Below are 13,039 nucleotides of genomic sequence, written 5' to 3'. Positions count from 1 at the left end.
TGTTTTTTTTTTTCTTTCATTGTTGTATCCCCATATTCAGTCTCTCAAAATTTAATGGAGTCAATATTGCTAGTTCATACTTCCTAGGAATTTGTTCATTTGATTAAATCTTAAAATTATTGGCATAAAATTGTTCAAGATATTTTTTTGTAATCTTTTCTGTGCCTAAAGTTGAGCCTCTATTTTTTTCCAATATTGCTTCTTTGTACCTTCTCACTTTCCTTAATCATACTCTGGCATGGTTGGTTTGCCCTGTTTGGTCTCAACCTTCTTTTTCCATTCACTTTCTTACCAGAGGAATGACAGTACTTGCACCGTGTGGCTGCTGTGTGAGAATAGACTAGTGTAGAGATGGCGGGTGGAAGTCAGAATACTGTTTCCGTAATCCACGTTGAGTGGCTTGAACCAGGGCAGTAGCCGTAGGGATGGTGAGAAATGGTCAGAGTCTGAATATATTCTGAGGGCAGAGCAAACAGAATTTTCAGCATATCGCTTGTGAAGGAAGAAGAGTCATAAATGACTATGATTTGGGGGCTTTGCAACTGAAACAACACAGATTCTGTCAACTGAGAATGGGAGACAATGAAGCAGGCTTAGGAGGAAAGATCAGGACTTCAGTCTGGGGCTTGCTGAGTCTTTTTCTTATCCAAGAGAACATGTGGAATAGGCAGTAAAAGAGAAGAGATAGGAGCTCACAAGAGAAGTATAGGCTAGAGATAAAAATTCAAAGGCATGGGCATATAGAGGGATATTGACTGGAGAAATTAAAGAAGTGTAGACAGAGTAGAGAAAAGATGAAGAAGGACTGAGCCCCAGGGAATCCAATATTCAGATCAAAGAGTAAAAATTATACCAGCAAAAGTCTGAGAAGTAATGACCAGTGAGATAGAAGGAAATCCTGCTACCATGTTGTCTTAGAAGCCTGAGGAAGCAAATGTATGGAAGACATGGTATTTTCTGTAGAATAGCCACAGTGATCCTTTTTAAATGCAGATCAGATCATTTCACCAATCTACTCAAAATTCACCCCTGGCTTACATCTACTCAAACACCAAAAGTTCTTATAAAGGCTCTTTCTGTGGCCCCTTCCTTCCTCCTCCCTGCTTTATGCCACAACCTGACACCCCACTTTTCTCCCTTTGCCCTATCTCAATCATTTAGAGAGGTATGTCGATAATTTCCACAGCGTTGTGAATTTATCACTTTCAGTTTTTGCTTTATATATTTTGAGGCTTAATAGGTGTGTTCAAGTTCAGGAATAATATATCTTCTAGTAAGTGGAAAGTTTCCTCTTTAACCAATTAATTACAGATGGTCCTCAACTTACAATGGTTCAACTTAAAATTTTCTGACTTTATGATGGTGCAGAAATGACATGTGTTCTATAAAAACTGTATGTTAAATTTTGTTTGGGGTTTTTGTTTGTTTCATTAATCTAATTTTTCAATTTTTTAAAATATTTTATTTTTAATTTTAGCATATTATGGTGGTACAAATGTTTAGGTTACATATATTGCCTTTGCCCCACCCGAGTGAGAACATCAAGCATGTCAATCCCCCAGATGGTGCACACTGCACCCATTAGGTCTGAATATACCCATCCTCACCTCCCCTCTCCCACCTGCCCGACACCCAATGAATGTTACTACTATATGTGCGCTGAAGTGTTTGTCAGTTAATTCAGTTAATACCAATTTGCTGGTGAGCACATATGGTGCTTGTTTTTCCATTCTTGTGATACTTCATTTAGTAGAATGGGTTTCAGCTCTATCCAGGAAAATACAAGAGGTACTAGATCACCATTATAGAACTTTATGGTATACATACACCACATTTTATTAATCCACTCCTGTACTGATGGGCCTTTGGGTTGCTTCCACATCTTTGCAATTGTGAATTGTGCTGCTATAAACATTCAAGTGCAGATGTATTTTTTATAAAATGTTTTTTGTTCCTTTGGGTAGATGCCCAGTAATGGGATTGCTGGGTCAAATGGTAGTTCTAGTTGTAGCTCTTTGAGGTATCTCCATATTACTTTCCATAGAGGTTGTACTAGTTTGCAGTCCCACCAGCAGTGTGTGAGTGTTCCTGTCTCCCTTCATCCACACCAACATTTATTGTTTTGAGACTTTTTGATAAAGGCTATTCTCACTGGAGATAAGTGATATCTCATTGTGGTTTTGTTTTGCATTTCCCTGATGATTAGAGATGTTGAGCATTTTTTCATATGTTGTTGGCCATTAGTCTATCTTCTTTTGAAAAGTTTCCATTCATGTCCTTAGCCCACTTTTTGACAGCGTTGTTTGATTTTTTTTCTTGCTGATTTTCCTGAGTTCTATATAGATTCTAGTTATCAGCCCTTTATTTTTATGTCTCTGTTCTTGTGCCAGTACCATGCTGTTTTAGTTACTATAGCCTTGTAGTATAACTTGAAGTCTGGTAAATTGATGCCTCCTAATTTGTTCTTTTTGTTTAAGATTGCTTTTGCTATATGGGGACTGCTCAGGTTCCATATGAAACGTAGAATGACTTTTTCTAGCTCTGCAAAAAATGATATTGGTATTTTAATAGCGATTGCATTGAAACTGTAGATCACTTTGGGTAGTATAGACATTTTAATAGTGTTGATTCTGCAGACCCATGAGTATGGTATGGTTTTCCACCTGTTTATGTCCTCTGCTATTTCCTTCCTCAGTGTTTTGTGGTGTCCCTATAGAGATTTTTACCTTCTTAGTTAAATATATTCCTAGATACTTTGTTTTCTTTGTTGCTATTGTGAAGGGTATTGAGTCTTTGATTTGATTCTCAGTTTGACTATTGTTGGCCTATAGGAATCCTACTGATTTCTGTACATTGATTTTGTAACCTGAGATTTTGCTGAATTTGTTTATCAATTCCAGTAGTCTCATGGCAGAATCTTTGAGGTTTTCTAGATACAAGATCATATCATCAGCAAAGAGTGAGAGTTTGACCTCTTCTGTCCCCATTTGGATGCCCTTGATTTCCTTCTCTTGCCTGATTGCTCTGGGTAGGACTTATGACACTATGTAGAATAGAAGTGGTGATAGAGACTTTGATCTTTTCTCAGCTAACAATATGTGGTATGATATTCTTATATCAGATATTCAAACTTTATTATAAAATGGGGTTTGTATCAGATGATTTTGCCCAACTGTAGGTTAATGTAAGTGTTCTGAGCATGTTTAAGGTAGGCTAAGTTAAGATACGATGTTTGGTAAATTGGAAATATTAATTGCATTTCTGACTTACAAAATTTTCAACTTACACTGGGTTTATCAAGATGTAACCCCATCACAAATCAAGGAGCATCTGTAATTATAGTGACTTCTGTTCTTTAATCTATTTTTGGCTGATATTACGAGCTTTCTTTGAGTATTTGCCTGGCATGTTGTTTTCCATTTTATTAATTTCAAACTATCCATGTTCTTAATGATTAGGTATATCTCTTAAAAATGCAGATAGTTCTATTTTTTGTTTGTCTTATCTGACAATCTCTGTCTTTTAACTATTAATAGTAAATTTATACTCCACATTTGTTTATTATTATTGATATACTTGAACTTGTTTCTGTCTCTTTGCTATTTGTTCTCCTTTTACTTTTTTTCTACTTTCTTGCTATTTGCAAGTTGATTGAGGAGTATTTGTTTGCTTTTTTGTTTGCTTGCTCATTTGTCTTATTCTATGGTCTTCTCTCTATTGGCTTGAACATTATAAACTCTAGTTTTGTACAGAATGATTGCCCTTAAAATTTGACCATGGATGCTTAACAAAATTGAAAGTTAATCAATATTTTAATCTCTTCTTGATCAATATAAGGAATTAAGAATACTTTAATCAGAGCATTCTCCTTTTAACTTACATACTATTGTCAAGCATGAAATTACTGACATTTTTCTAGCACCATAAATTTGTTGTTGCTGCTGGTTCTCACTCACGGTGGCTTGTTTCCTTCGGTTGGTGATCTTTGCTTTCCTCCTATTGTATCTGCATTTGCTAATAACTGGGCCATGTTAGCCCTCGTTGAGGGTTCCAGCTAAATAGAGGAGATCCCGTTTCAATGTTCTCTCCCTGTTCATATTTTAAGACTCAATCACCTGCAGCAGTGGCATAGATATTTAACCAATCTGGATTTTTAAATTTGATTTTGCACACAGGTCTGTGATCCAGTTTTAGGTCATATATTACTGAGAATGAGACACCTAAAAGATTTTACTTACTTCCTATAAACTCAACAAAGTGAATTAAAATCATAAATTTTGCTTAGCATCTAGCTTTTTTATAGTGAGAGGCTCTTTCAGAGGAATCAGTGACATCATGTCAGCTGCAGAAGTTCTTTGATCATACGTGTGAAAATGTTTTTGTTTTGATATTTTCTAAAGATTTTTCAATATAGTAGATATTAAAAACTGTCACATATAACAAGTCAGTGAGCTGAAATGATAGCTCCAAGTTTGTTCTGCAGTCACTTGAAGGAATTTCAGCCCAAACCATAAGCCATAGAAGTGTATCTGGATGTAATGAGGAGGTAGTGAATGACTAAAATACTCATTGTCAATAGCTGCTCTAAGAATAGTCCTTGTTTTTCTGTTCCCTTGCAATTAGCTCTTGGCTGCATATAGTACCCTCTATTGAGGCACAAATGATTTGTGACATCTGTGCAGTTACCTGTATGTCAAGATAGAAATAGTTTGGCCCTGAGGTTTTCTACAATGTTAAAATACCACTTATGTGAAAAACATATATGACCTTAAAGTTTTAATTTATAATAGAAGGGTCTTCATTTGTTCCTTCCAATAAGTGTGTCTCTTGGTTTTAGGCTGTTTTTGCTTCTGTTTGTGCCAATTAAGCCACTAAATCCGGTTTGAGAGAAAAATATTAATTTTCGTTTATTATTTTGGTAGGCAGCTGTGTCTTGTTAATAAGCGACACACCATTGGGTATTATATTTATTGAGCTCTTGGAGCACAGACCAAACTCTAAAATATAAGTCATGAATTTCCTTTCACCTCACTCTTGCCTTGCTACTGTGTGAGAAATTGCCTAGGGATTGTGAAATACATGTACATCTTTTTATAAATAAGTTTGTAGATAGTGAAAAACACAGAAAACATCGTATTTGGTCTTCCCACTGTGCTGTCTATGGGACATTCCCTGAGCTTGTTTGAAATTTCCTAACCAAAAGGGTATTTTCAAAATATGTTATAATATGATTGAGTTACTTCAGATGGCAAGGAAATATCACTTTATAATAGCCTGCATGCATTCAAAATCAAATAGCAATAGAGAGTCTAATCTCTTTTACCATTAAAGGTTTAAATTTGTTTTGCTTAGTTTTAAGCTTTTAAAAAGCATCATATCCAAAATCAAGAAAGGAGAAAACACTAAAATCATTATGTACAGCAGTAATTACATTTTCCTTTGGATCATGTGCCTTTAAAACGTCTGAATGCATTGCTGTGCAAGTGTCATGTGTGTTTAAAAGATGCATAATTATTAGATACAGCTCTAGCATAGTGCCTTAAACACAAGCACCGGCTCCTGTTCAAGGTAAGAGGCTGTGACAGGCACCGAGCTGCCTATGAGTGTGGCAGCAGGATCAAATTGAATACATTGACTCATCCGTGCAGGCTGAAAATTATGCTTCTTAGCCTCCTCTGAACATGTTTCCTCATTTTCTATTTTTTAAAAATTGTATCTTAGGATCTGCTTCAAAACACAGATGCCCACAAAAGAGCATTTCATGAAATCTACCGGACCAGGTCTGTTAACGGGATCCCAGTGCCACATGATCAATTAGAGGACATGGCTGAGAGGTAAGAGAATGTCTGGTTTTAAATGAAGTCTCTTTTTATAAGACTAGGTGGATGCTTTTTACGTTTCGTTTCTTTTCCATGAATTGTTTGTTTTTATTTTTAACAGAGATACTCACATTTGGTAAATAAAAAGGAGGCTCCCATAACATATGCTAATAATGTCAACATTCTAATATATTATTAACTGAAAAGGGTGAATCTGAACGTACCCACAGCCTGGAAATCACAGAAATGTTTTTTGCATAGGCTGTATTTTTGCTCAGTACTGTAAGGAACATTATGTAATATTGCAAAAACAGCCTATAAAAGAAACAGATGAGAGATGTGTTGGCAGGGGAAAGAACTAAATCAAAGACTTCAATCAATCATGTTTTGCTTTTAAACCCAGAGCTAGAAAAGGAGTCAGATCTCTTCATAATGATCAACCAGAGTTTAGAAGACCCTGTGGCTGCATTATATTTAAGGCTGACATGTAACAGGTTGAGTAAGCATCAGCCTGTTACTATTAGTTACATTCTGTAAATTCTCCCTGTTTTATTTCTAGGTTTCATTTTGTTTCCTCCACATCAGAGCTACACCTAATGAAAATGGAATTTCTAGAATTAAAGTACCGTCTGCTCTCACTGCTGGTTCTTGCAGAGTCAAAGCTGAAGTCTTGGATCATTAAGTATGGGAGGAGAGAGTCAGTGGAGCTGCTTCTACAGAACTACATCGTAAGTCCCTGGTGCTTTGTCAGAGAAATCAGATGACCTGTGGATTTAGCATCTAACACCTACCAGTTTACTTAATGCTGTTTAATCTTGAAATTAAACATAAAGATACCTATGTGTTAAATGGGTTAGATATGAAATAAGTTTATGAGCTTTTCACAGTCATCTGAAATATAAACCTATATTCTTTGGAGTTTGATTCTTTAAAACCCCCTAATTTAGAAAGGTTTTGCTGCATTAATCATATTGAACCATTGTGACTGGCTTTATTGATTAAGAAGAAAAGTTTTTGTATTGCATACCCAAAAATCTTTGATTGTTGCTCACTACTGAAACTGAATTAGGATACTTAAAGATTATCTTCATGTGTTCTAAAATCCAATCATGAGTGGTTTAGAACAATTCTCAATTGTCCACATGAGGACTATCTATTTTTTAGAGTAGGTTCAGTGTGTCTTCCTCATGGTCATTCCCTGAGCTTCACGGTTCCTTATGTGCACCCAGGAAGAATAAAATCTTGTCTAGGAATTTTTGTACCAACTTAATTTTTAAACATTATATTATATTTTGGGCTATGAGTCTCCATAATCCTGTATCTACATAGAATAGTAGCCCTGCGTTAATGAATGAATTGGATTGTTCTGTAGCTAGCAGTTTTCATTTACATGTAATTAGTGTATATATTTATTAAAGGCAGTTTATTTCTTAATTAAACATGCTTTCCTTATGAATTTATTTGCAATGCAAATGTGCTCATAAAATTAATGTTAATAGGGCGTCTTAGTCCTATACTGTTCTATTTATATTTAAACACAAATTCTAAATGATAAATCAATGAACTTTTAAACTATGAGCCCATTTATAACCTGATTTAGTCACAGTGTCTCTGTAATAAGTTGTGCTCGAATACTTACTGAAATCATATTTTTACTGAAGCATCTTAGAACAATTATCTATTTTGCTGCTTTTTAATTTCATTTTCTAAATGTTGAGTGAACAACATGTGTTTGAAAAAGAAAAGATTTAACTGGTTTATGGTAAAATCTTTTTCTAGGTTTACTAAAATTGTCTAGGAAACATTTGTCAAAAACTGTGAAATCTGGTATGATATGTTCCTTTATTCATTTTAAATTATTTTGGAAAGTAATGTGAATCCAGTTTCTTAATTCAAGCAATAACATTAGTCTTTTAAACATTAAATACAGTTATGCATTCCTATTTTCAGGTTTAGTCATGTCAAATGATCTACTGTGAGCTCAATAGGTAATTATACAGAATCCATTCTTTATTCTAGCTATTTAAGAACAGCCAATCAGATTTAAATATCTAATGGGACTGTTCCACCAGGTTAATGTTCCAATACAATGATGTTAATAATTCCCTTTGAACTTCTCGAAGCATATGTAAATAGAGAATTATTATTGATGATAAAAAGTTAATACTTCCTGCCTGCTCCATAAAGTTAAAGAGAAGTTCACTAAGCTGCTAATTTTAAACTGCTTTGTAACCTTCACAATTATTTCTAAAGTTGCTAATTACCCTACATATAATACATAGGATGTATCAATAAACATTTCCTACTGTTCTCACCCCTTAATGAAGAATATCTATTTATCACTGATTTTTTTTCCATAAAGAGTTTTAAGGCACTTTTTAGCTTAGTTTTGATGACTGTGGAGTGTTGAGTGTTTCCCAAGTGCCAAGTGTTTTACACGCATCATCATCTTTCATCTCAATGATGGCCCTACAGGCTGAGCATTTGCACATTAATTTATATGCTGAGGAAACAGTGTAGGAGCACTGAGGCTTCATAGGCTCAAGTTTCATGCTTCAGGTGGCAAAGTAGGTTAGATGTAGAACCAGAATTTGAATCTAAATCTTTCCAAATCAAAAGCTCTTATTCTTAAGCACTGAATATTACTATCAAAAAGGATTTTTAACTTAAAAGACCAAATCACTGATGTGATATCTTGCATCTTAGTGAACTAAAGAATGTAGCTCGCATAAATATTATTTCCATTTAATATTGGTCCATATCTGACAGTATTTAACAGCCTGATAGTTGCTGTTATTTATGTCCTAGGCAACATGGTATGAGGGTGGAGGAAACTGATGAAGCCCAGACAACAGTCACATAGAAATGGGTTTGAATCATGGTTCACCTACTTACTACCCATGCGACTTTGTGAATAACTTAATTTCTAAAGGCCTTAGTCTTTCTCAAATTTTTAATAATAATAATGGTGATAGCAACAATAGAATAATGGGAACTTTTCTAAGGAACAAAGACTGACACATACTGTTTTCCTTTTATGTTGCATCCCATAGAGCTGCAGTCCCCAACCCCCAGGTCCACAGACTAGTACTGTTAGGGAGGGGGCCACAGAGCTCTGCCACCCCCCGAACACCCTCCCCGTCCATGGAAAAATGGTCTTCCGTGAAACTTAGGAACTTATCCCCCACCCAGGTTCATGGAAAAATTGTCTTCCATGAAATCAGTCCCTGGTGCCAAAAAAGTTGAGGACCGCTGCCATAGCGCCTCCTATCCTTTTGGTGTATTCCGGAAAATCATTCTCTTTAAAACAGACTATTCCAAAGAGCATGAAGATTTTCAAATAAAATCGCAAAAAGAAGTATTGCAGTAAGCCGTATGCTGCTAATCATCTAATAGCCAAATTAATAGTCCGGCCATAAACTTCCATTACCTTTTCCTTAGTCTAAATTCTCAATTCAAACTTATTCATTTCCAAAATAGAAAAACAGTACATTCTTTTAAGGGTTAGAGAATTAGAGAATGTAGTTCCTGGCTCAGATATGCAGTTATTGAGCGCTTAAAGAATTCTTAAAAAATACCTCACAGATGTTTGCTGTGATTAATTTAGGCCACATGCCATTGATACATGATTATATGCTGTAATGTAAGTCAGAAGATAATTGGTTTGGTCCTTGCTGTCAGAATTGTTGACAATGACCAAAACATGTGCTTCAATTTGACTATGGAAAAAATAGGATGACATTTAATCTTTAAGCTTTAAGAAGAGCTCTTGAAATTATGGACTGTCTGAATGCAACATAAGTAATGTGAATATTTATTTTATTATTCATAATTATTTTATTAATACAAATAGACAATGCTGATAATTTTTAATTTTAAATATCTTAAATTATCTGGTTTATTTCCCCTTCAAATGAAATTGATGAGCTTTGTATTTGTTACATCTGTACTTACCTAGTAAAAGTAGAAATTTAGTCACTTCCACTCATATTTTGAATTTAGTGGCGGAAGAAGTATCTCATTTTTCTTGAAGTACAATTAATTCTCAAAGTTCCCTAACATGGCTTATCTGTGGAACTTGATTTTCAAGGTTCAACCTTATTTTGAAAGAATTAAACTAATCCTGTCATTATTATTTTAAATGTACATTTGTATTTCACTGAGAGGCATTTCTAAATAGCTCACAATAAAAAGGAAATTTAGAAATGCTGCTGCTAAAGTGATTCTAATAGACAAAATAATTCATGTTGCTAAGTGAGTTTACTCCATACTCAGGAAAAAAGAACCAAATTAAATGGACCAATAAAAAATAAAAATAACAAAAAAGGTCTTTTTTTCAAACATTAATTGCCTAGTTTTGCTAATAGGAAAGCTCAAAAATAATGAATTCCTCTGACATTTATAAAATATCCTTTCTTCTTTCCTGCATCTTGGACCAAAAATGAAATGAAATAAGTTTTTCTCTCTTGTTCATTTTTAATTAATTTGTAAACTAGCAAAAGCATATTGAAGTGTTCCTGTCCAGCACAAGCACTATTTCCCATTTCTTTGACACTTAGAGCAATTGTCTTCCCACTAGCTTTTGAAATTTGCACCAAAACTAAATGGAGACTACTTTTTTAAACTTTGCCAAATATAATTCTTTCTTCAATTTCTTACACAGTGTCTTGAACATTAGGTATAATTTCCCATTTTTGATCAAATCATAATTTGCTTAGTTGGTTAAATTATTCAAGATTGAAATTCTAGTAAATTACTCTTTTCCCATCTGTATAGAATAATATGTAAAGCTAAATAATGAATTAATCAGACTATTATTGTCTTACTTTATTCTTTAACAAAAATAATAAAGCTATTAAAGTCATTGAATAAAGTATTCATCATGGAACCTCTCATTCCAGATAACTCACAGCTTTCTCTATTCACTGTATTCCTGAAGAATAGTTAATGTATAAGTAAATTTTATAAACATAAAATGATATGAAATGTATCATAGATATCATGTTTTTAAATGTTATCTTGAAATATAAACATTTATCAGTAAAAATCTAGGAATGTTTGAAATTGCTGTTATGAATAATTTTGCCTATGCACACAAGCATCTTACATCTATATAGTAAGCATTCATCATCATACTGTACAGGACTTCAGCTGATTTTTGAAGGTTGATTTTTCATTTTGTGATAGTAATACTTATCAAGTATTTTAATAGATCCAAATCATAGGAGCTCTTTATACTATTAAAAGAAATTCCTTTAGTGATATGTTGTGAACTATAATTGCATTAATTTTCTACTTTAGAGGAATAAGAATAATTTTTGAAACAGGAGTTATTTCATATTTCTTGGACTTAACAATAATAAAATTTACCTAAAAATGTATTGTATGTTCTCAATTTTATACTGTCCATTTGCTGATAGTGACTTTACTACATACGTAAATTACATATAGATATATAGACATGTCTTATCTGTAATTTTTATAGTAAGTAATTGAAATATGAGACCATCAATAACATGGATGGAATATATGATTATTTAAAATTTTTCTACTTACCTTTTAAGGGAAGTGTTTGTGTACTGTGTCATTTATTTATAATCTGAAGTTCCTCAAAGCAGTCATTCACCAAGATTAATATTCAAAGAGCAACACAATCCCACAGCTAAAACACAGTGGGACACTTTAAAATGTTCTTCCAAATTTAGTGCTTTCTAAATGTTAGGCTTAGGTTCTCTGGATAAATTTTTCTCTTTGAAAAGCAAACCCCTGGGTGGTGAACAAAGGGAATAGTTTCTCAATCTAGCATTGAGTTAGGATTTAAAATGTGGAATTAATTGATATGTTCAGAAAGATCTTAGGTTATTTGTGGCAGTGGAATTAGTTTTGTATTTTCAAGAAGTGTTAGGTTGGCAAATTTGAGTAAAATACCCACAGAGTTATATTGAAGAAAATTAACTTTGGCATCTCTATATAAGCCTAATGTTTTCTATCTTCTAACTATTACTCCTTTTCTAGTCTTTCATAGAAAATAGCAAGTTCTTTGAGCAATATGAAGTGACATACCAGATCTTGAAACAGACAGCTGAGATGTACATCAAAGCAGATGGTTCAGGTAAAGCATGCTACAGAATTTGCTGCAGTGTTGACTGCAGTAAAACTAGAATGTGTAGGTTTCTGTGTGATCAGGTCATTTTTTTTCTCTGCAGAATCTTTGTATGACCATGCCATTGGCCTGGAGAGCACATATTGTATTCGGTCCCTTTGACTTTGTGCAATGCCTAACTTGAATGATCATACTCTTCTCTCCCTCTGTGTGTGTGTGTGTGTGTGTGTGTGTGTGTTCTTCTAAGAGAAAGCAAAATACGCATTCATTTTCTAAATTGTAATTTTTCAACTTATTTTCAATTCTAAGGATTAAAGGCAAAAAATTGGAATAAATTGAATATGATAATCAAGTAAATGAGAGAGTAAATTAGTGTGAAGACATGATTTGTAAAATATGTTTTCATTTTGTAATTATGTCTATCATATTTGTTGGAAAAGAACTCCAGCATTTGTGATTGATACTATTTCACACCAATATATAAGACTATAGAAAAAAGGTGTGTAGGATTTAAAATATAATATATGGATTATGCTTGGTTTTATCTATTTCAGTGGAAGAAGCTGAGAATGTGATGAAATTCATGAATGAAACTACTGCTCAGTGGAGGAATCTCTCGGTAGAAGTTAGGAGCGTGAGGAGTATGCTAGAAGAAGTGATCTCTAACTGGGATCGCTATGGCAGTACTGTGGCTAGTCTTCAAGCTTGGCTAGAGGATGCTGAAAAAATGCTAAATCAGTCAGAAAATGCCAAAAAGGTAAGATTGTTTCATGCAAAAGGAGAAGACATGGATTTAGAAATGAGAAATTTTACAGCGTAGGTCACTAGGGAGTGTTATATATTTGCAAGTGTGCCTCGAGAATCCTGACTTTGCCTGGAAAGTTGCACAGGTTAGTAAATTACTTCAGACCAGTAAATATACTGCTTAATAAAAGCTCTGTTAAAACAGTTCCCTATCTGATCACTCCAGTGTCTGACTTTTGTGTTCAGAAAAGCAGTAACTGATGTTTAGTCAAATCCACTGGGCAGCAGAGGGCACCACGCTCACACTGAGGTCTGTACATGAAGGGGCATGTCTAGGCCCCCAGTCCTTGATTTCCTGACCTAAGAGAGGATG

At 34.1% G+C, this 13,039-nt stretch overlaps 1 protein-coding gene across 1 annotated transcript in view; it reads left to right on the top strand.

Annotated features, from left to right (window-relative positions):
• Positions 1 to 13,039, top strand: part of SYNE1 (spectrin repeat containing nuclear envelope protein 1) — a 425,086-nt gene that overhangs the window by 123,453 nt on the left and 288,594 nt on the right. The window contains exons 13-16 of the mRNA XM_069488737.1: positions 5,722 to 5,834; positions 6,379 to 6,547; positions 11,835 to 11,931; positions 12,477 to 12,679. Coding sequence (XP_069344838.1) covers positions 5,722 to 5,834; positions 6,379 to 6,547; positions 11,835 to 11,931; positions 12,477 to 12,679 — 582 coding nt within the window. The remainder of the gene's footprint in view (positions 1 to 5,721; positions 5,835 to 6,378; positions 6,548 to 11,834; positions 11,932 to 12,476; positions 12,680 to 13,039) is intronic.

Source organism: Eulemur rufifrons, chromosome 15, assembly GCF_041146395.1.
Source record: "Eulemur rufifrons isolate Redbay chromosome 15, OSU_ERuf_1, whole genome shotgun sequence".
In the NCBI taxonomy this organism is placed as follows: domain Eukaryota; kingdom Metazoa; phylum Chordata; class Mammalia; order Primates; family Lemuridae; genus Eulemur; species Eulemur rufifrons.
Note: the sequence above shows the minus strand (reverse complement) of the source record. Positions and strands in the feature narration are given on the sequence as shown.